The 25,407-nt window shown below is 32.1% G+C and overlaps 1 protein-coding gene across 2 annotated transcripts in view; it reads right to left on the bottom strand.

The window, feature by feature from the left end:
* LOC139516560 (ABC transporter F family member 4-like) overlaps positions 1 to 22,839 on the bottom strand; it is a 28,524-nt gene extending 5,685 nt beyond the window's left edge. For both annotated transcript variants that reach the window (XM_071306740.1, XM_071306739.1), the window contains exons 1-12: positions 22,479 to 22,839; positions 14,839 to 14,910; positions 13,555 to 13,721; positions 10,900 to 10,934; positions 10,148 to 10,182; positions 8,922 to 9,069; positions 6,437 to 6,535; positions 5,579 to 5,692; positions 4,563 to 4,664; positions 3,505 to 3,588; positions 2,677 to 2,856; positions 262 to 398 (exon numbers count right to left, since the gene is read on the bottom strand). In XM_071306740.1, coding sequence (XP_071162841.1) covers positions 262 to 398; positions 2,677 to 2,856; positions 3,505 to 3,588; positions 4,563 to 4,664; positions 5,579 to 5,692; positions 6,437 to 6,535; positions 8,922 to 9,069; positions 10,148 to 10,182; positions 10,900 to 10,934; positions 13,555 to 13,721; positions 14,839 to 14,910; positions 22,479 to 22,574 — 1,269 coding nt within the window. In that variant the 5' untranslated portion in view covers positions 22,575 to 22,839. The remainder of the gene's footprint in view (positions 1 to 261; positions 399 to 2,676; positions 2,857 to 3,504; positions 3,589 to 4,562; positions 4,665 to 5,578; positions 5,693 to 6,436; positions 6,536 to 8,921; positions 9,070 to 10,147; positions 10,183 to 10,899; positions 10,935 to 13,554; positions 13,722 to 14,838; positions 14,911 to 22,478) is intronic.
* Positions 22,840 to 25,407: the final 2,568 nt, after the last annotated feature.

Here is a 25,407-nt window from a genome sequence, read left to right as displayed (position 1 = left end):
TCTACAGATAAGTCATGATGGGTATTTCAAGACACAAACTAAATAAGCTGACATCATTTGGTAAAAGGACCATAATAGCATCGTTTAACTATATTTTGTTCAAGTAAAGTATCTTCAGAGAAATCAAAATTATTTTCATATATGTAAACAAAATATTAAGTTATATCTAAAGACAAATATTGGAAGTTCCAGTCTTGGTATAGACACAGACATGTAAATTCCTCCTACCCGTCTCTTTAAATTAGACATGTTCCCCCTTACCCTGCTTTTCTTATTTGACGTTTCCCAGTCACTTCCTGAGTCTTCCTCTTCTATAGCAACAAAATCACTGTCATGATTCTTCTCAATGTCGGGTGACTCTTCTTCAGAACTTAAATCTGGTATTACTATATCATCAACTGAAAAATAAAAAATCAGGATAATAAATTTGGTGTTGCAAATTATTAAAAACAAGAATGTGTCCATAGTACACAGATGCTCCAATCATTTTCTTGGGGTGAAAGCTCTAATTTGGCATTTAAATAGAAAGATCACATCATTGGGAACATGTGAACTAAGTTTCGATTTGATAGGACTTCAACTTCATCAAATACTACCTTGACTAAAACTTTAACCTGAAGCTGGACAGACGGACTGACGAATGGACGAACAAACGAGCGAACAGAACCACAGACCAGAAAGCATAATGCCCATAAATGGGGCATAACAAGAATGTGTCCATACTACACAGATGCCCCAATCACTTTCTATGTTCAGTGGACCGTGAAATTGAAGTCAAAACTTTAATGTGGCATTAAAATTAGAAGGATAATATCCTAGGGAACTTTTTTCAAGTTGATAGAACTTCAACTTCATCAACAAGAGTGCACACACTGAAATGTCTAGCCTTCTTTACTAATCATTGATATTATGTTGATAGTCCTAAATATAAAGCTTTATTACAACTGTCACATAAAACTTAACATTAACCAAGACAACTAAACATTGACCAATGAACCATGAAAATGAGGTCAAGGTCAGATGAACCCTGCCAGGCAGACATGTACAGCTAACAATTTTTCCATACAACAAATATAGTTGACCTAATTGGTTATAGTTTAAGAAAAAAAAAAAAAAAAACACAAAATCTTAATACTGAGCAATCAACAATGAAAATGAGGTCAAAGTCAAATAAAACCTAGGCAACTGACATATAGATCATAAAACATTTCCATACACCAAATATATTTGACCTATGGCATATAGTATTAGATAAAAAGATCAAAACTCAAAAACTTAACTTTGACCACTGAACCGTGAAAATGAGGTCAAGGTCAAATGACATCTGCCCGCCAGACATGTACATCTTACAATCATTCCATGCAACAAATATAGTACACTATTGCATAAAGTATGAGAAAAACAGACCAAAACACAAAAACTTAACTTTAACCACTGAACCATGAAAATGAGGTCAAGGTCAGATGATACCTGCCAGTAGGACATGTACACCTTACAGTACTTTCATACACTGAATATACTAGACCTATTGCTTATAGTATCCGAGATATTTAAAATATAAAGCTTTTAAGAAATGAGCTAACGCCGCCCACCGCTGCCGGGTCACTATCCCTATGTGGAGCTTTGCAGGCTCGAAAAAAACTACATTGACCAAAAATTTAACCGAAAGCAGGATGGACTTTCGAACGAACAGACGGACGAGAGAACAAACGAGCAGACCCAAAGACCAGAAAACATAATGGCCATAAATGCAACATAAAAATAAATTATATTGACTGTGATTCAGAATTAAAACATTTTTTGGGGGAGCTTTTGTTACTATTGGTTTTGGCAGGCGCCTTACTTATATAGAAATTGCGCCTTAAATTCATATAACATAAATATTATGTATATATACGACAGTCATTAATTTATTTTTAGTATTACATTTTGGCAAGTAATTATATGAAACTGTGAAGAACATGGTTGACTGTTATACAATAAAGTATTTATATGAAGAGAAAATAAACTCATAACAAAAGATAATAGGAAAAATGAAAGAAAACAAAAGCAAATGTCTTTACGTTTACAGGTTTCATTGATTAGATATTTTCGTTATTTCTTTGTCAATCTATTTGTTTACCAAAGGAAAATTGTATATCTTGCATGTAAATTTTATATGGGTTCAACATAAGTATCCCTGACGGCAAAAAAAGAAACAAAACATATTCATCTTTAATGGATTATTTTGAATTTTTTTTATCTATATACTGTAAACCAAATTATTTTCCCTGATACCTTTATTTCTTGTTTATCCCTTACTTGACCATTTCAAGGCCATTTAATTCACAATTTTCAAATTTGCTTGATGTAATAAAATAAGGAAAGATCCAAGTTTTACATGTTTGAGATGATTTATATTTGTGCAATTTTTCTACTCACCAAAGATGCAAAAATAAATTGCTTATGAAAATAAGTTGATTCATAGTAATTTTACTGAAAATTCATTTCACAGCATCTATACTTTTTTTTCTTATTCATCTCCATTTCTGTATATTTATATTGGCAAGACGTCTGTTTGTTTTACAAAGTTTTTTTATACACATTATCTAGTATTTTTAACAAAGGATTAGTTCAATGGTCTATCTATTCTAGATAGCTGTCTTTGCATATTTGCCAAGTTGTTGTTAAAATTACCATAACTCCCCCTTTTTTTTGCTGCAGATCTAGCTGGTCTCCCTCGTCTGCCAGTTGGTTCATCGTCAGAGTCATCTCTCCTTCTTGCTTGTCTCCCCTTTTTCTTCTTGGGTGGTGTTTCCTCCTCAAAGTCATCCTCATCACTTGATGGCTCTCTTGCTTTTTTCCTTGGACTTGGTCCTACAAAAAAAAACTTATCTCTTTTCCCTTTCTTTTAACTTGTTATGTCATTATAGCAATCTTATAAACAAGCAACTGGCTATCCCACTTTATGTCTTTTCTGTAAATAGGTTTTCAATTTTCCCTTCTAATCAGCACATTTCCTGTTTGGACATTATCTATCTGGTAGTTTACTGCAGTTCTTATGACTGCATCTTCTCAGATAGCCTTTTTTCAATGTTCACACTTTTAATTTCATACAATTCTTCATTTATTAACTTTAGGATGCATTCAAGCAGATAATGTCTAGAAACCTGATTTCCTGGGACTGCCAAAGTCGTCATATGAACCAAAAATTTTTTTTACTTTTTTAAATCTTAAGTTTGTTGTTTATCTTAACCAACAAAATTCAGGAAAACTGATACTGTGGATTCATTTATTTTCGTGGATACCAACTTTCTTGGTTTGAGAAAAACTTGCAAATTTGTGAAAATTTAATTTCTAGGTTTTGGCAAAGTCTGCATTTATTCCTTTAGAAAATGTGTTATTCGTTGAACATCTAAATTCGTGGTTCTCTCGTACCAACGAAATTCACGAAAATTGGTATTCAACGAATATAAATGAATCCACAGTACCTGATAATAATAATGATTTATGAGTTAGTCTTACCTTTTCCTCTCTTTTTCTGTGGCTTTTTTTCTTCTTCATAATCCTCATCATCAAAATCTTCATCAGAATCAACTTTCTTTTTACCTTTAGGATACAAATAAAACCCACTTGACAAATTTAGTTTTTAGATATCAAGCAATTTTAAAAAGAATCAGGAACAACTTTTAAAAATCAAGTCAAAATTTAGATAATCATAACAAAAATGACCCAGGTGACATGATTGGCATGCCTCCATTCACAATTCAAAGTATCAATTGCGGTCATAAAACTTTCGAGTCAGTTTTTTGTACTCAGACTCGAAAATCAACCAATCAAATTGCTGGATTTCATGTTTCGAGCATGATTTTTGTGCTCAGAGCAAAGTTTTATGAACTTAAATCACACACACATTACAATTTATAACTACGAAGCTGAAGACCAAATATGAAGTCATTGCATACTGTATGTAGTATGCAGTACTGAAGAAATGTGTGATAAAGTTCATTTAAAATAATAAAAAAATCAAAGTATTGGCAAACTGTTTCTTGGGTGTCTGACAGATTCGAAAAGAGATCACAACTCATCAAGCTGCTATTCAAATAAAATGGAAATATTTGTTGGACTAACAGATCTACATGGTGAATGTAGTGAAGCCCAACGATTTGGGTATACTTATTATAATTAATCACTTTCTGGGAAAATAAAGAGACAGATACCATAGAATCCATGCTTATATGACTTCCATCGTAAAATTGTGCTCCATTGCCCTATAACTTTTTTTTTGTGATCATTTGCTTTAAAAAAAATAATTAGATACAAGAATGTGTCCATACTACACAGATGCCCCACTCACACTATCATTTTCTATGTTCAATGGACCGAAAAATTGGGACAAAAACCTTATTTGGCATTGAAATTAGAAAGATCATATCATAGGGAACATGTGTACTAAGTTTGAAGTTGTTCAGACTTCAACTTCATCAAAAACTACCTTGAGCGAGACAGACAGACGAAGGGATGCACAGACCAGAAAACATAATGCCTCTCTACTATTGTAGGTGGGGCATAAAAAATTATACCTCTCTTTGATGATTTCTTCTTTTCTTCATATTCTTCATCATCTAAATCATCCATATCTTCATCAGACTCTGCATATTTCTTCTTGGCCTTTGCAGGAGGTGCTAAAAATATATACTTCAAAAATAATTTCTTGATTACCAAAAAAAAAAATAAAACTGAAATAACTACAATACTTACAACCTAGTTGAATTCCAGTTTATACATGTCTCTACCGGAAGATCACCATTTTTTATATGTTTGGTTGTAAAATAAAACAGATATATTAAGTTTTAGTTAATTTGTTGCTTTCTGTTAAGAATTTGTTGCAATTTAGATGTAGTTGACACAGCTTACAGAAGTTCAGATGAAATTCCTCATTCCACAAAATGGCATGGTTAGATTTTTTTTTTTTAGTAATGGAAAAAAAAGATTTCGGGTTGGTTGAGTAACTGGAACCAAACATATACTTTTGTTTGGCATCACAATCAATTTCAATTTATAAATTTCCGCTAACTGTTCTGAAAACGGGCCAATTCAGATGCATAGCCATATAAGATCTTGTAACAATAGTATTGTTATTACAAATACCATATCTCACATGAAGTTTTAATTTGTCTTACCCTGTATGTCGCATTCCTGGGTCTAAATTTGGTTGAAATCCAGACAATCTCTTTTTTTGGTCGTCTATTAAGGGTGTAAATGTGACTGTTCCATTGGAAAAATTTAAACAAAATCCATTTCACTTTCTCAAATGTATATCATCAACGGGAGACACTTTTCATCTTGAAATTACAGACTTGATATTCAGGAGTTCGTTTCACAAAAGTACTTAAGACAAATAATAATCGTAAGTATACCGAATTATTCATAAATTACGATCAATCTTAGTTCTAAGTTATTTTGTTAAACCAACTCTAGGCCCTTAACCACACCTACTCCTTTGTCCAACAGATTGTAATTATACATGTTATAATGTTTTTTCGCTGTGATGGATACACATATTATCTTATTTGTCTTTTCAAGACAGAAAATTCACCTCTCTTTTTTGATTTCTTCTTTTCTTCCACATAATCCTCATCATCTAAATCATCATTGAAGTCTTCATCAGACTCTGTATATTTCTTTTTGACTTTTGTAGGAAACGGTAAAACTATAAAATTTTTAAAATAATCTAATGTAAATATATTGTATATTTACATACAAGATGTACAGACTTGACCTTTGTTGAAATAAATAAATTGACCCCCAAAAAGGCAAACCTAAAGACAACAAAGTTTTTATTCTGAAAAAAGACAATTTTGCTTCAGCCATATCTATATATCATACAGTATTTTCTACTGGTATCCAAAGTCTATTGTGAGCATGCTAATGCCGCTACAAGGCAGTACTCGCACCCGCAAAGTGGAAAGGGATTAATATAAGTTGCAAAGCTTCTTTCCCAATCCACTTTAAATAAATATGTTTAAACCAAACTAGCAAACAAACAGTAATATTCAAATACATAGTTCATTTTGGTATCCTCCCCACGGATTATCAATTTCAATTAAACAACAGACAAAAGCAAAAAAAACCCAACAAACTCATCAATAATACTATACAAAATTGTTTTGTACTCACTATGGAACAGGAGAAACTCAACTAGCCTTGCTTTTTTTCCTGTTACTAAAGCTTTTATAAATGAATTGTACATTTCATGACAATGAACCACCAAATTGTACTTCACTGTTGATTTCATAAGTTATATGGTCCTGAAGATGCCACCCATGGAGAAACATGTCGATCAGAATAAACTCTTACCATGCAATAATTGATGGGTGTTGTTGTCCTTATTACCGTTTTTAAAATTTCCTGACAATGTAGTTGAATGTTGATTTTGATATTGAAGATTTATTACCCCTTTTCCTTGGTGGCTTCTTTTCCTGAACATAATCTTCTTCATCAAAGTCTTCATCAGATTCAGGTTGTTTCTTCTTAGCTTTAACTGGAGTGGGTGCTGTAAATAAAGTGAAATCAACACTCAATGTCAACAGTCAAGGCTACAATTAAAAATATTTTGGTTTGCCCAAACCCTACTCAAGGTTGAGACAGTGGGTAGGTAGGTAGGCATTTTTAAAATATTTTTTTTAAAGAAATTGAAGTATCCGATGTTTATTAGTCTTCATGCCTATCTGAATAAAAAAAAACTTCTTCAAATCAGGATAATAAAAGAATTTGAGTAGGCAGCTTTTTTCTGGGTAGGTAGGGTTTGGGCAAACAAACCTATTCTTTTGTATGGCCCAAATACAGAACATTTTTGCACAGAAACATTTTTTGATATGATCAATCCTAATGTAAATATGATCCTTTCAGAAAAAAAAATTAAATCTGTAAAAAATTCTGTCCAATATATAGTTTAACATGTTTAATAAAGAGTCACAGGTCACAAGTGCTTCACAGCTTGAAAAATCAGCTATGTGCTAAGCATAAAAAAACACATTTAACAAGAGTTTTTAGTTTTGAAATATTTATTTGAATTAGACTTATATAAAGAACTCTTATATGATCAATGTTAGCAAATATATTAAACCTATGATAAAACAAGAAACAAATTCAAGATAGTGACAACCCATATATAGAAAATCACTAAATATGAGACCGATGCATAATTCATCATAGAAAATAACTAGAGGCTCTTTTGTGTCGCTCACCTTGGTCTATGTGAATATTAAACAAAGGACGCAGATGGATTCATGACAAAATTGTGTTTGGTGATGGTGATGTGTTTGTACTGAACATTCTTGCTGCTTACAATTATCTCTGTCTATAATGAACTTGGTCCAGTAGTTTCAGTGGAAAATGTAAGTAAATATTTACAAATTTTAGGAAAATTGTTAAAAATTGACTATAAAGGACAATAACTCCTTCATTTGTCCTTAGGGGTCAATTGACCATTTTGGTCATTTTGACTTATTTTCATGTCTAACTGTGCTGTACATTATTGCTGTTTACAGTTTATCTCTATCTATAATAACATTCAAGATAATAACAAAAAAAAACGGCAAAATTTCCTTAAAATTACCAATTCAGGGGCAGCAACCTAACAACAGGTTATCCGATTCATCTAAAAATTTCAGGGCAGATAGATCTTGACCTAATAAACAATTTTACTCCAGTCAGATTTGCTCTAAATGCTTTGGTTTTTGAGTTATAAGCCAAAAATTGCATTTTACCCCTATGTTCTATTTTTAGCCGTGGCAGCCATCTTGGTTGGATGGCCAGGTCACCAGACACATTTTTTAAACTAAATACCCCAAATATGATTGTGGCCAAGTTTGGATTAATTTGGCCCAGTAGTTTCAGGGAAGAAGATTTTTGTAAAAGATTACAAAGATTTACGAAATATGGTTAAAAATTGACTATAAAGGGCAATAACTCCTAAAGGGGTCAACTGACCATTTCTGACCTGTTGACTTATTTGTAAATCTTACTTTGCTGAACATTATTGCTGTTTACAGTTTATGTCTATCTATAATAATATTCAAGATAATAACCCAAAACAGCAAAATTTCCTTAAAATTACCTATTCAGGGCAGCAACCCTACAACGGGTTGTCCAATTCATCTGAAAATTTCAGGGCAGATAGGTCTTGACCTGATTAACAATTTTACACCGTGTCAGATTTGCTCTAAATGCTTTGGTTTCAGAGATATAAGCCAAAATCTACATTTTACCCCTATGTTCTATTTTCAGCCATGGCAGCCATCTTGGTTGGTTGGCCAGGTCACAGGACACAAGATACCCCAATGATGATTGTGGCCAAGTTTGGTTAAATTTGACCCAGTAGTTTCAGAGGAGAAGATTTTTGTAAAAGTTAACAGCTGACGATGGACGACGACGCCCGACGACGCCACCGGATGCAAAGTGATGATAAAAGCTCACTTGTCCCTTCGGGCAAGGTGAGCTAAAAATAAGGAGATGAGAAATTTTTGCCAATGAGACAACATGCACTTTGAAACTTGAATACCCCAGTATGTACAAACATAGGTTGCATATGGTGTAGCTATTTGGCTTTTTTATTTAAATTCAGTTAAAACAAGTGATTGAAATATTAAAGAGACAAAAATAGTAACTGCACATGTCTTGAAAACAGGGTTTATCATGTTTATATTAATGATTAATGAGAAATAAAAGCCTATATAGTGACAAGTGAAAATGGTGACAATGCTTATAAGTTTGAGCACTCTCATCATATCTGGTCCCCTTTAAAAAAAAGTTTTAAATTACAATAGGAAAAGCACCTGTTTTACAGATGTTTAAGTTTGCTTTCTTCTGGAAGAAGACAATGTTCGACTGTTATGTGTCACTGTCCTGTTCGAAAGTCAAAAAGAAGATAATTTTACCTGCACGTTTTGGAGCTGCTTTAACAGGAGATTTACTAGGGGGAGATAATTTGGCCGACTCAATCAACCATCTAGGTAGTGTTCTTTTCTTGTCTATCGGTAATGCCATATCCTTTCCTCCAGGAGGTTTGACAATTTTCTCATCATTCTGTAAATATTTTTCGCCACTCTTCAATTATTAGTTTACATATACATGTATATATAAACAACATTATAATAGTTATTTCAGGGATTTTATGACCTTTTCATATTCCATAAAATATCCATTCAATGACAACTATTTTTCATCAGAGTTTAGCAAAAGATGTGTTTGAAGTTTCTTGATCCAAACAGGTAACTCATACATTTATTACCCCCATGCAAAACTTTTTTCTGCTATCCTGATAAAAAAGTTCCCTTTCTATGATAAGCATACAACATGAGCAGAGACTAGCTGGCTTTTCATCAAGATATGGTGAATGCCCTTTAGGGGACTGTTAACTGTTACCTAGCACATTTAAAAACACAACTCTGTGTATGTCTAGTATGAAGCACTATATTATACAAATATAGCCTTTATATGAGGTCGATACAAGGATATATTGACCTGAAAGAAGTATATTGACTGAAGACGAAGTCCGAGGTCGATATACTTCTTTGGGTCGATATATCCTGTATTGACCTCATACAAAGGCTAAATTTGTTATATTATTAATTTCAGACCATTATGCATATATTTGTATCAAAATAGTCATTTGATTTTGTTTGAATCTTATAGATATCATATTGTCTCCTCGACAATAACAACATATTAGTTGTTATTTAATTTACTTTTTTGTTTGTTTGACAACTTATGTATTTGAAGATTTTTTTCGTCAAATAATCGATCACAGATAACATTTGTTTCAAAACCTTTAACGATATCCTGAAATTCATTACATGACGTCACAAAGTAAATCGGTTTTTAGATATTCTAAAAATAACCGTGCAATATGCTCTGTGCAATATGCTTTTTGCTATCCACCGTTTTATCTGTACCTTCGAAAATATAGTTTAACATGTGACTATCCCTAGACGAATCAAATTTGTTAAAATATACAAATTAATAATATTATATCATACAACACTGAAATATTATCTTTCTGAATATGCATGCAAAGTTTGATTCCGGATAAACATCAATCAATTGTTCTTTAAAGGAAATTGTTAGGAATTCATTTTTTTATTATCAGTTTACTTCTACTCACCTTTATATGTGGCTCTTTTTTCTTTGGTTTGGGTTCTGAAAATATAAATATGGTATTAGAAAGTTACCTTTTCTTCTTCTTTTTGTTTTAAGCTAGGATCTGTTAACAATATTACAGACAATAAGAAAAACAGTAACTTTTATGAGAAGCAATCAATCAATTAAATTCATTAGTCATTACAAATATATGGACTTGGTGATAATCACAATTTTAAGAATCTGAAACATTTAAGCGTATGCAGATTTTCACAATGATAAATCTTGCATTTTGTCCTTTCTACAAAAACTGTAATTATAAATATATGCAATAAATTCTTAATATACAGTACTTGATTTTTGTTTGCTCATCTTTTATAATAAACATAGTATGCATATATGCAGAAGTTGACTTGATAAATAACTTTTTACATGATTCTTATATCAACTTGTATAGTATGTCATATAATAATAAGGTAGCAGTGCCCCCTAGAAACTTTTGTACACGAAAATGGACCTACATCTCATAGACAGATATAGCATTACCTAGTAACTAGTTACTAAGTCTAAGGCAAGACACTTCTGGGAGTTTATTCTTGTTTCAGTGTGCAATGCCATTGCCTGTCCTTCTTAGACAAAGGTTGTTTAACGTTTACCATGGAAATTATATTTTTTTTGTACAATAAAGTAAGTAAGAATTTAGAAGTTATTAAAGAAAGTCATGTGATGAGTTACAATTTACATATAAGAAAATAATTTGTAAGTAAAGCTATATACCTTCTGATTCCTCTTTCTTTTTTTCTTTAGTTTCACTGAAAAAAAAATATCACAATAGTTCTAGTTTAAATTTATTTTATATTTTGCTGAATGATATCCCTTTCCTAAATAAATGGAGAATGTGTCCATGGACACAGTTGATGTTCTAGCTGGCATATAACGTTATAAAGGGGCATCAATCAAGAACCGTGAAAATAACAGCACTCAAATTCAAACATGATCTGTATTTTGTGATAATAAGCATTGTGTTTTAAGTTTTATTACATATATATGGTTGAGCCAAACTGAAGTTAAAGAACAGAAAAGAATTTTTGGACCTAATTAAGGATGTACGTATGAAAGGAAGTACAAGGGTAATGCTTAAAGTCATAAGAAATGAGTGACTGGTGAAAAATAATGTTCATCCAATTCTTAAACCAATGCATGTATATATCATAAACTTAGTCCTCTGCGCACGATTTTATCATTTTTTACGCAAATATATCGTATAATCGTCAATTTTTTTTCTATCTGTCTATATGGCTACTCATTAAATGCCGTGTTTTGAAACCGAAGTTTACCTTATAGTAAATAATCAACAAAAATTCGTAAGGGTTCCTTGGAACCCAGTGTCTCGCCTACTTTTGCTGTTAATCGCAGACTCAACAAAAATGAGGAAAAACATCAATAAAAATTTCCCTCTCGATACTGTCTTTTGATTGAAAGAAGCTTCCAGTTTGGTAAAAAAATCCAGGATAGTTTATGAATCTAATAAATGTTTTATAAACTTTAACTGCAGACTGTATGTAATGTTAACTGAAGTCCATTCATAAGTAAAATACAGAAAAAGTGAATTTTTTTTTTACAAAAGTTACTTCTGAATAATATCTTATGATCAGAAACAAGCTTTTGTCTAAGTTTGGTAGAAATCCAGGATAGTTTAAGAACATTATAAAAATTTTAAAAACTTAAACCACAGAGTGAATGTTTTGTTTCTGGCAAAAAAACTAAGTCCATTTATAAGTAAAATACGGAAAAGTGGAAATTTATTATAACAAAATTTTCTTCTTGATACTATCTTATGATCATAAACAAGCTTCTGTCCAAGTTTTGTACAAATCAAGGATAGTTTATTAAAGTTAATAAAATTTTAAAAACTTTAACCACAGAGTGAATGTAATGTTTCCTCGCAGAAAAACTAAGTCCATTTATAAGTAAAATACGGAAAAAATGGAATTTTATTTTTACAAAATTTACTTCTGGATACTTTCTTATGATCATAAACAAGCTTCTGTCCAAGTTTGGTAGAAATTCAGTATAGTTTAAGAAAGTTATTAAAATTTCAACAAGAGTGCACACGCTGAAATGTCTCGCCTTCTATATTAATCATTGATATTATGTTGATAGTCCTAAGTATAAAGCTTTATTACAACTGTCTCATTAACTTAACATTAACCAAAATAACTCAACAAAGACCAATGAACCATGAAAATAAGTTCAAGGTCAGATGAACCATGCCAGGCAGACATGTACAGCTAACAATGCTTCTATACAACATATATAGTTGACCTATTACTTATAGTTTAAGAAAAATTGACCAAAACACAAAAAATTAACACTGTGAAATGAACCGTGAAAATGAGGTCATGGTCAAAAGAAACCTGCCCTACTGACATAAAGATCATAAAATATTTCCATACACCAAATATAGTTGACCTATGGCATATCGTATTAGATAAATAGACCAAAACTCAAAAACTTAACTTTGACCACTGAACCATGAAAATGAGGTCAAGGTCACATGACACCTGCCCGCTAGACATGTACACCTTACAATCATTCCATACAACAAATATAGTAGACCTATTGCATATAGTATGAAAAAAACAGACCAAAACACAAAAATTTAACTATAACCACTGAACCAAGAAAATGAGGTCAAGGTCACATGACATCTGCCCGCTAGACATGTTCACCTTACAATCATTCCATACAACAAATACAGTAGACCTATTGCATATAGTATGAAAAAAAACATACCAAAACACAAAAATTTAACTATAACCACTGAACCATGAAAATGAGGTCAAGGACATTGGACATGTGACTGATGGAAACTTCGTAACATGAGGCATCTATATACAAAGTATGAAGCATCCAGGTCTTCCACCTTCTAAAATATAAAGCTTTTAAGAAGTTAGCTAACACCGCCGCCGTAGCCGCCGCCGGATCACTATCCCTATGTCGAGCTTTCTGCAACAAAAGTTGCAGGCTCGACAAAAACCACAGAGTGAATATTTGTGGACAGAATGTAGAATGTAGGATTGCTTAGTCTCGCTTTTTCGACTAAAGTCGAAGGCTTGACAAAAAGCATGGGTATTAAGCGAGTGTTTAACATATGCATATTTTTTTTAATTTGGGGTTTCATATGACTTCAATGCATCTTCTAGTGCAGCAAATGCATAAAAAAATATTCTGAAAAGAAAGTCGGAAAATAATTATAAAATAAAATCCATTAACATGTTAACAATGAGTTTATTTTTATTCCATTTTGATTCCAAAGAAACTATTTACCATCAATTCAAATGTTCCAACTGCATATATACAGTGTACAAGAATAAATGAGTCACTTCACAGGATTAGAGACTACAAATCTATTTTGATATATTAACAAACCTTTTTTCTGATCCATTGACAAGGCTGTATTCCACTTTGTAGAACAACTTATCTGGCAACAATCCAAAAATATCTCCATCTTTAAGTTCTATCCTAACATCTTTAGTTAATGATGATGGTAACTCATCATCTTCATCCTTCTTGTAAAAACAAGGATTACCATGTGTCTAGACAAAAATATAAGGAATATGTCAAGGTCACAAAGTTTGTGTCCAACAACCTCTAAAGCCTGTTTATAGCAAAAATTAGTTTTGTGACAAAATCGCAAAAACTTTTACTTCATCTTTAATATTCTCTGTCATTCTCCTTTTGGAGAGTAACACTAGTTTGTTGAGGGGGTAGGAGGGGTCCTGATCCCCATATCCTGGGCTTAAAAACAGGAAATCCTGAGGTCCTAAATTTAAATAAAATTAAATAGCGACATCCCGAAGTTCGAATTAAAAATTCTTCCATCCCAAAAGGGTCATTCCAGAAATCCTGAGCTTAAAAACACTCTACCCCAGAATCCTGATAAAGGTTCTATCCCCCCTCAACAATGTTGAGAGGTAGACATCAAATAATTATGTAATGCTTTTGATATTTGTTTATTATGTTACAGAGCTATTTGAACAGAACCAGTTCAGTGAGGAATATTATACAGATATGTTAATCAATTCATAATTTAGTCGAAGTTCTATATAGTATGATATATATTCATTTATTTTTGCTGCTATTAATTTTTGTGGATTGAAAGAAACTGCATTTTTCAGGATGTTTGATTTTGTGGCTTTTCAAAATTCTGTGTACAAACATATCATGCCTATAGACATTTTGATATTCATTCAACATTAAATTCCTGGTTCATCTTAATTCCAAGTTTATATACAAAATCCATGAAAAGCAGTATCCCAGGAATATTTATAAATCTTTAGAATCAGCCAGTTTTTCGAATTAGTTGCAGAAGATTCTCAGGTCAATTGTTTGGTGTCTACTGTTCAAACCGCATCAGGGCTATTCCAGCAAAAAATGTATGGGGGGTTGGAAGGCAGTTTTTGTCAGCACCCGCCACTCAGACAATTGTAATTGAGAATTATAGTGCATTATAGTGTGAAAAGTTGCTCTGATAGACATCACCCATGTATTATTAATATAATGTGCCTTCCAACCCCCCCATACATTTTTTTCTGGAATAGCCCTCACTAAATTCTATAATTTCACCAGATCCTGTCAGAGAATATAAATAAATCTTGTTAAGTTTTATAATTTTAGATAAGTCAGGGTTATAGATATGTCATCTATACTCACAGGTGTTAGATATAACTTATTATCTTCTACATCTAAAATTCCATGATTTCTGGATACTCTTTTATCAGATACCTGCAAAAGACAAAATATTATTAAACTGGTACACGCTACATAAAGTGTTCATTACAGTTGCAAAAAAAAAAATTTATAAGAAGACCAATGCTAGATCTGGACTAGTGTCACTGCATTAATCAAGTAGGGTAATTTCAACATTTGCATGTTACCATCAAAATGGCAAGACATGCCCGCAAAATATGAAACTATTCTATTGAGAAATCTAAAGCTTAACAAAGCAATTTCTGAAAAAAACCAAATATGATAGACATGGACCCATTAATTACAACCACCATGACCATTAAACTCTTAAATTGGGACAGGCACTAAAAGAATGTTGGCATGGGTTGTAGTAGGGGAGCAATTTTATACATAAGATATATACTAAAACATCACTGATCCTTCTCTTTCGGTGAAGCCTTGAAAAGTTTGAAGAAATGTTTCTTCAAACAATGAGTGTTGTAAGATTTCAAACATAGAAAGTAGCTGCATGGGAGATGTAAAATTGCTCCCCCACTACAACCATGCCAACATTCTTTAAGTGTTAAAATTAAAATAGCAATACTTCTAACATGAAAAGTGAAGCAAATTATTCAGTCAATGAACCATGACTGAAGTTACAGGGCAAAACATTTCCATGGAAATGAGATGTGCCAATGCTAATACATATGCATACCAAATATCATTGATCTACAACTAGCAATTCCCTATAAACTAACCTAATCACAAAACATTGTTGACGACACTGGAAACATCATATCTATGTCTTGCCTTGGGATTTGTGACAAGATTAGACAAAATGATCTCCCTTTGACATTCTTTTAAAGGAAATTTCAATCTCTTGTTTAATATATGTTTCTGTGTACATAATCTACCACTTATATTTTTGTCCATCTGGTCCTACTAAAAAGCACCCAGGAGCGCCAGAGAGAAAAAAAAAAAAAAAATTTAATAATACAATAAGTGTTTTCCTGAATAAAAAAAAAATATAAATCATTGCTTGTTTTGTCAAAAGTGTATAGATAGTGTTGTTACATTTTAGATTTCAAAATTGTATATAAGTAAGCCATAAATATGAACAAGAGGAAAAAGAAGAATCATGAAGGATATTGTCCTCAATCAAAACGTATATTTCGTTATTAAAAAAAAATCAGTGCCCGAGGTCTAATATTCGCAACTGCATGGTGAACTCTTCAAAGTTTTGTATATTATTAAATACTTGTTGACATTTAAAGATCGTGGAAGGGTTTTAACATGCCTGTCACTAAGAAAAGTTAACCTCACTGATTTAGCAAATATGATATTCTGGCCTTGTGGAATATGCCGTAAAAATAATATTTCAATAATATTTGTTTTATCAGTTAGAGCTCAGACATAAACAAGTCGATTTTTGTTTTTGACTTAAATAAGTCAAAACATGTATTTATTATAAAAATGTAGTTTCAATTTTAGACTTATCTAAGTCAGAAAATGACAGACTTGTTTAGGTCTATTTATGTTGGTGAAAAAACTTAATGTTACTTTGTGGCCAAACTACACCACCTATGACAGCAAAAACCTGTATGAGAGTTCACAAGGACTTGAGCTATCTATATTTAATTATCTAAGTGGACATCCTTACTAAACACAGATGTTTTACCTCATTAAGTGTGATTCCAGGTGGTTGCATTGTAAGGTTAATTAACATTATCTCCGATTTTTTAGACTCTCATTCATATTTTTCTATAGAAGACAAAGTATTGGCTTTCAATGTTGTCATTATTTGATTTAGATGCATGACCTCCTTATAAATATGCGTGGGTCTTGAAGTTAACCAATTTTGATCACTCATCGACTTGTAGGAGTCGATATTTGCAACTTTTTGATTCTGGTCAATTATTTCTTGTTTAACAATATTGGACTTATTCAAGTCGTATTTTGTCTTACATTAAAGGGAGACAAATCCTAAAACTTACAAATTTAGACCTCTATGAGTCAAAAGCAGAATCAGACTTATTTATGTCTGAGCTCTGACTGTTTATACCAAACACCAGCTTTTAACATGCATAGTATAATTGTTTTATTTGCTGATGCTGATATACATGTGCGTGTCACTTTTATCGTTCTAAAATAATGTTTAACTCTTTTAATTTTATAAAATTAATAAATATCTGTGAAATTTAAGTTGGTTTGGCATTGTTCATTTTGATATCGTTTTTGAAAAACATGTCTTTTTAGCATTATAAGCTGTGATCCATTATTATCTGTCTTTCGAAATAGTATTCATATATTATTGTTTAACTTGAAACATTCATACTTGTTTTTGACATTTTGTGCTTTATTACAAATGTCTATTATCTGAATTTGCAAAATACTTGTCTAAAATTAAAAAAATCAAAGCGCTGTAAGCACTGAGGGCAGTTAACCAAAAACCAAGGCAAACGTATTTATGAAAACTATGGCAATGTTGCTTCAACATTAAACATTCATATATAGTATATTTATGTTTATCTAATGAATTAATTATAAGGCAAATAATTTATATGTTATCAAGGTTTCAAAAGCAATGCATCTATCAATGTATATCAAGTTTTTATGGTGAGTCTGCAGTGGTACAAGTTCACAATGATTGCAGTTATTCTACTTGGTAGTTAATGTTGGTTTTAGTTGACTACTAGTAGTACAAGTCGTCGTGTGAATATTATAATGTTATAAGTCCATTTTACAGTGGAAATGAGTTATGGGTGTCAATAGTTTCGTGCTGCAATGTTTTATCTCCCTATATATTTAACCAGGCTTAATTATCTTCAAATTTGCCTAAAACAGTAGTATTAAAATGATATATCTCCAAATACAATGTTGTATTCAGAATTATAGTGATCTAAGTACAAACCAATGAAATTGACGGATTCTGGGTCACATGACAAAAGTTTACCAATGGAGATAGTATGAAATGAGGGCATTATAATTTAATAGGACTTTATGGCACTTTCATACATAAATATAGTCTGTATATTATTATTATTAATTATTATTAATATTATTGACAAAATATAGAAATTTTCAAATGGTCCAAGTGACAGCTTTTTAATGAATAATAGCAAAAAATATACATTTTGTTTAGCTGAAACATATACAGATCCCTTTCATATCATGTCATGAACTTAATGTCCAACTGTTATGATGATGTGCTAATTATGATTTGTTTATAAATCAGCATCCTATAAGGAGTAAAGGTGCCATTTTTGTAATTCTTTAGTTTTATATTCATAAAGTCATTGTCTAATTATTATGTGTCATTTTATTACTGTCCTTTTAGAAAAAGAATGTCCAATGACACTACATGCCCGCCAATGATCTGTATTTAAAATGACTAACAGTTTGTTCAGACACAGACCCATTACAGACTTAACCTTAAGATCATATCAAATTAATTTTTACATTCTTATCCCCATCCGTTCCAACCAATTAGGTTTTTTATGTATTTTTACAAAGTTCTTTGGAATCTGTAATAAAAATACGTAAAAATAAAATATAAGAGTCCAACTCAACCCAATATTTTCAATTTAGGTGGATGAGAATCTATCAATTAACTTGATCTGGCCGTACCCTAACTTTGGGTCTTTAGCATTGACTTTTTATTACAAAAGACAAAGTCCATAAGTCTTGACTTATTACGACCCAAGCATCAACTTTGCATCAAACAGTCCACATCATAAGCTATCTATGTACAAAGCTGCTTGGTGATATCATAACTCTTATATCAAAAACTTAAACCTGAAACTTAACCTGGTTTTTTAACATTGAAATTCTATTAAGAAAGACAAAGTCAACGTGTACCTTAACCTTGCAAGGACAGACGCATAGACAGAAGAACTATACGTCCAGTTTGCCTTGCAGGCATAGCTATATAGTTCAAAGAAAACATAAGACACTATTTTAACCAACAAGATTGTGTATGGCCTTTGTTTCTACTGCCGATTTTATTCAATTTTAATGGCATATACATTGCCCAGTAATAATATTATAATGTTTTATGTCCAATACCATTTTAATTCTTTCAACTTTACTTATCACAAGATTAAAATGTACTATCTCCAAACTTGAAATATGAAATTGCCGAAATAATATATACTTGATCAGATTTCTGAAAAGGACAATTTAATCAGATGTGTTGGAACTAGTATTACGCATACTTTTTGCATAGCTCTTGTTTTATATGACTGGATATCAGACTGTCCAACTTTAAATGCCATTTTCTCAGTTTTAGAAAAAGGGGACATAAAACATTATAATATTCACACGACGAAGTTGACTTAGTACGAACATGTTAAATGTAATAGTATGAATGGACTGGTTTCCCAGGAAAGAAAACTGAGTTTGTGTTCTATTGTACAAAAGTTATGAGACAGGAATCAGACAAATGTTCACTACTACATGTACTACCTGGATCAAAGGTGAAGTTTGAAGTCTGACCTGCACATAGTAAATGTGAATGATTTGTTATTTTGTCCCATGCATGAATATATATGGTTTAGGGGTAGGGATCTCATCAGTTTCCAGGTTCTCAAACAGGAGGGGGTAGGGTACGTGACCCCTATATTTCATTTGAATTGTTATATTTCCCATACATGAACATATATGGTTAAGGGGTGGGTATCTCAACGGTTTTTAAATTCTCAAACAGGAGGCGTTGGGGTGACCCAAGGGACTCCCCCTATATTTCATCTGATTTTTTATATAGTCCCATACATGAATATATATGGTTTAGGGGTTGGGATCTAGACCGTTTTTAAATTCAAAAACAGGAGGGGTGGGGTGACCCCCAGCGACTCTCCCTATATTTCATTTGATTTTTCATATTGTCACAAACATGAATATATATGGTTAAGGGGTGGAGATCTCGACCGTTTCCAAGTTCTCAAACAGAAGTGGTGGGTGACTCCAGGGACTCCCCCTATATTTTATTTGATTTATCATATTGTCCTATACTTGAATTTATGGTTTAGGGGTGGGAATCTCGACTATTTCCAAGTTATCAAACAGGAGGGGGTAGCATTGGCAGATCCAGGGGGAGGCTGGGGGTTGGAATCCCCCTTTTTTGTGCCGATCAATGCATCTGAATGGGTACATATAGTTGGAACCCCCACCCCTTGGTAGAGTGGCCTAAAGGACGCCACCTATATATCATATGATTTGCTTACATTCAGGTATTATATAATATAGTTAAATAAAGTAAGAAACTTCAAGCTTCTTTAATTGACCCTTCAAAATTGAGAAAAAAATAACCCTTCAAAATTGAAGTAATATGTTTACACTTTAAAAGCATCTCACATGCATTATCATCATTTATCACTGATGAAGAAAATTTATACTGTGACCATGAACATATATATTGTTAATAGATATATACTGTTCCCAGCTGTCACATTGTATTGGATTTTGACATTAAAATTTGTCAAAAAGTAATTTTGAGTGTCTGTATAAAATATTTTCTTCTTTTTCTTTCTTTAAACATATCATTTGGTTTTCAATTCTAGCAGTCTAGTGTTTATATTCATTTACCATGCATAGATGTATTTCGTCACCTGCCTGGATTTTTTTATAATTGATCGCCAAAACCCAGAATTGCCCTTATCCGCTTCCGGAATCAGATCCGATATGGTAAAATTTTGTCTTCACAGCAGCCATTATTTTGGTGTTTACAATATTGTTTTTGTCAATCAGATAAGATTTTACTCGAATTTACACATTATTTGTCGGCGATTTTCTGTATAAAGCTAGCGGTTGAACAAAATGAACATCGCTGTCATAAATTATAATGATGAAAATAAGTTTTTAGATCGTTTATTTGGAGACTTTGGTGAAAAGGTTTGCAAAGTTATTTCTTATTTTCTTTCAAGTGGAAGGTTACTCCGTCTGGCATAGCTAGAAACCAAGTCAAATCTCTGCGTGCAAAAGTGGAAGTGCGCGGACCTCAAACCACCGCTAATTTGCACCCCTGTCTCCAAATTGAAAAGATACAAAAAAATTGTCTTCTAATTTGAAATTGCTGCCAACAGCATGAACAGTTGAACTTATTATATAATAGATACTGACGTAGTTGTACTATGTATTGATGACGAGCAATATTCCTGCGACTTTTGCCATTTGGGACATCTAAACTACTTGTCTTAAGAGATTTTTGGCGATTAAATATTTCATACAATTGTTTTTTGACATCTTAGCCAAAAGCACAGGTCATAATTAACTACACAAGGATTCCTAATGAGCACTACTTCCTCTGTGTAACTTCAAAACTTTTGGATGATTCGACGATCACTTAAGGTTTTTCTGGTCATTTTTTTTGTAATCCAGAATAAAAAGTGTTAAAAAGGTGTTCAATTAGATATATATAACATGGTAGCCAGCTAAGATTTTGATCAAGTAAAAATGGATATGCAGGTGTTTAAAGGTATGGAATTATTGTTCTTTTAACCCCCCCCCCCCCAAAAAAAATATGCAGTTTAAACACACAAAAAAACCCATTGCGTACGTCGATAAAAAATCTCCAGTTATGAGACCAAAACTCCAGCTGAAAATTTCCAAATCTCCAGTTGTGGCTTGACAACTCTGTCACATTTTTATTTTCTTTCCAATTGAAGGTCCGTCGGGCGTAGCTTGTAACCAAATCAAAAGTCTGATTGCAATAGTGGAAGGTCACAGACCTCGGACCACCACTAATTTGAACCCCTGCTTGTGGAGGTCAAGTTGTCTCATTTGCAATCATACCACATCTTCTTTTTTTAATATTAAATGATGATTTCTTTATAGTATTTTATCACAATTAAACGGCTTTTTTGTTTTTAGTTTTGTCTGCTAAGTTAAGGTTCATCATAACCTTTTGGCTAAAATGGCCGTATTTACACCCCAAATTTTACTCTGAGTACAGACTAACCTATACACCTGCAACAGTTTTAAGGGATGGCAGGAACTAGATATATAAATTTTAAATGCATTTTATGTTTCAGAAAATTATAAACTTTTCTAGATTTTGCTACCCATTTTTTTTCGTTCCTGCAGAAGGTGCAAAAATTAACTAAGTAGTGAAAACGATTGAGAAGCTCCCCTCATATAATCAATGTTGTGAGTAGTATTGATTTAAATGGACAATGGATGGACAATAGACACCTGTAAACAATAGGTGATTTAACAGGTTTAAACTGTTTAACTGAGTGGACCGTATCAAATGAAACTCAGGTGTTTGTTTATTTTGTTATCTTCTGCAGACTGGAAAAAAATGAAAATCAAAATCCAGGTAAGTTTATAATTTTCTGAAACGTAGACTTCATATAACTTTTATATATCTAGTTCCTGCCATGCCTTAAAACTTTCCTGGATGTACCAGTTTGTCTGTACTCATAGTAATTTTGGAGGTGTAAACACGGCCATATTTTTCAATTCCTTATGATGAACCTTAAACATTGCACTTTCATCTAACATGTCTAATAATTGAGAAACTTAAACTATATTTTTTCTTAAATATGCAAAGGGAGATAATTTGTTAACCGATTATATATTATTTAGCTCAAACTGCAAATATAGAATCACTTTCAGACTTGTATTACCTTCAAGAAAGAGCCACGTCCAATTTTTATAGTTTTTTCTTCAGGGAGATCTATAGTCTCGCCGTCATCCAAAGATACAAGGGTAATTATAGACATAGTGGCATAATTTTTGGAGCCAGAGGGTGAAAGTAAAACGTTGCTTGACGACTTTTCTGCGCTGCAAATGATCGTGTAGCTGTTTCTTCACTTCCTGTCAAGGTTGAATTTGCAAAAATACGGATGCATTAAACTAATGCAGAACAAACAAAGTAATGAATTAATTGCATTGGTGTCAGTTTGCACAGTATAATAATTGTAAGTTTTTAATCAGCGTGGGTAACCTGTCTTCTAGCGTGTAGTAAATGTAACTCCTACCCAAGAGAGCTTTGATTATGATATGTCTTACAACCAAAAACTAAACAAGAACTGACATACAACTGTAATTCAAATGCAGCAATTAATGATGTATATATCTTTAGTTCACTGTCATAGAGGCCATTGGGGGACAAATCGGGGAGTCTCCCCGATTTTTATTTGGCATTTTTCAAAATAATACATCAGAAGAAAAAAGATTTTTTTTTGTATAAAATAATTTATATTATCTTTTTTTCAGATTCTATTTGGGTTTCAGTTTAATTACAACAAATATTGGAATAACTATAAATTGTTCAGGAAGTTATTCAAAATACTAGTCATGGAAAAGGGCTTGATTTAAAATTGAAAAAATAGTCTCTTTAGATATGCTTGAAAAATTATTTGATACTTTAGTTGTTTCAATAACTCTTTATGGAAGTGAAGTTTAAGGTGTAAGCCAAGTGTTCAACGATTTAGATCCATTTGAACATTTACATATTTTAAAATTTATTAAAGAAATTTTAGGTGTACAGTGCAAAACAACAAAGAGGGAGGGTAGGAGGTCCTGATCCCGAAATCCAGGGCTTAAAAACAAGAAATTCTGAGGTCCCGAATTAAAAAAAATTATATCCCGACATCCCAAAATTAGAAAAAAATAATTCCCGGATCCCGAAATCCCAAGCTTAAAAACACCCGATCCCGGAGTCCTGATAAAGTTCCTACCCCCCTCAACAAATGAAGCCTGTTAAGCTGATACAAACAGAACCTTTTAGTACTTTAAAATTCCGCTTTTATAAAATTCATAAACCACATTGTGAACTCACCTAACACTTTAGTCCATAAAAATATATAAAAATGTAGAGAAATTAAGTAAATGGGTTAATATTGTAAAAGACTGGTTAAATAAATTAGGTTTAACAGACCTATTACATAAAGTATTAAAAAAAAAGATCAAAACTCAAAAACTTAACTTTAATATTAAACCATGAAAATGAGGTCAAGGTCAGATGACACCTACTAGTTGGACATGTACACCTTACAATCATTCCATATACTAAAATATAGTTGATCTATTGCTTATAGTATCTGATAATTATATGGACTTGACCACGAAAACTTAACCTTGTTCACAGATCCATGAAAATGAGGTCAAGGTCAGATGACACCTACTAGTTGGACATGTACACCTTACAATCATTCCATATACTAAAATATAGTTGATCTATTGCTTATAGTATCTCATATATGAACTTGACCTCAAAAACTTAACTTTGTTCACAGATCCATGAAATGAGGTCAAGGTCAAGTGAAAAATGTCTGACAAGCAATTTAAAGTACAGACATATACCAAATAAAGTTATCCTATTACCCATAATTAGAGAGAAATTAACATTACAAAAAATCTTAACATTTGTCAAGTAGTCACTGAAAAATGAAAACGAGGATAATGGACGTATGGCAGACAGAAACTTCTTAACATAAGGCATCTATATACAAAATATGAAACATCCAAAACTTCAACCTTCTAAAATATAAAGCTTAAAAGAAGTAAGTTAACGCTGACACTGCTGCCACTGGATCACTTTCCCTATGTCAAGCTTTCTGCAACAATAGTTGCAGGCTCATCAAAAACCAAATTGGTGTTTTGATAACTTGTATAAGCCAGGTTGAATGGTTAATATTTCTTTTTTTTTTGTCTATTCTTAAAAATGCACATGTCTTCTTTGTAGTGTTTTAAATGTGATGTTGCTGTATGAAATCTCCTTTAAGGTATTTGAACTATTATTTTATGTTTCTTTAATCACTCTGAAATGTTTGTCATGTTGATATTAATTTTATGTTCTTTATGGGCCCTTTAATTTGGAAAAAGTTAAAAAAAAAAATATTGTATTGTATTGTATATCATACAAGCATTTTCTGATATGCAGTAGTGGCTTCATGCATGGGCTGCTTTTTTTTTTTATGTCATTCAATTTTAATGTCATGACCACTTTAGTCATGTTGATGTATTTGTAGATCTTGTCCTGCTGATCATTGATTCTTTTAAAAGTTTTTATCTTCATTTGTCTCTTAGACTATTAAAATCAAGATAAAAGGCAAAAACGCAGAAAAATGGTAAAATCATCTTGAAAGGGCAATAACTCTAATCATGAGTCGACTTAAGATTTCAGCTATGAATGCTTATTTATAAATCAATTTTGCTAATTGAGCTTATTGATCTGTAGCAGTTTTTAAGTTAACAGGAAAAAATTCTAAAAATTGTTTTAAACCATAATTAAAGATCAATTCATTTAAAAAGGAGGGGTCGGACATTTTAAGCACGTTTACATATTTGTAGATCTTGTCTTGATGATTATTTTTAAACAAGAATGTGTCCTCAGTACACGAATGCCCCACTCGCACTATCATTTTCCATGTTCAGTGGACCGTGAAATTTGGGTAAAAACTCTAATTTGGCATTAAAATTAGAAAGATCATATCATAGGGAACATGTGTACTAAGTTTGAAGTCGATTGGACTTCAATTTCATCAAAAACTACCTTGACCAAAAACTTTAACCTGAAGCGGGACAGACAGACGGACGGACGAACGAACG

This window comes from Mytilus edulis, chromosome 3 (genome assembly GCF_963676685.1).
Source record: "Mytilus edulis chromosome 3, xbMytEdul2.2, whole genome shotgun sequence".
Taxonomy (NCBI): domain Eukaryota; kingdom Metazoa; phylum Mollusca; class Bivalvia; order Mytilida; family Mytilidae; genus Mytilus; species Mytilus edulis.
Note: the sequence above shows the minus strand (reverse complement) of the source record. Positions and strands in the feature narration are given on the sequence as shown.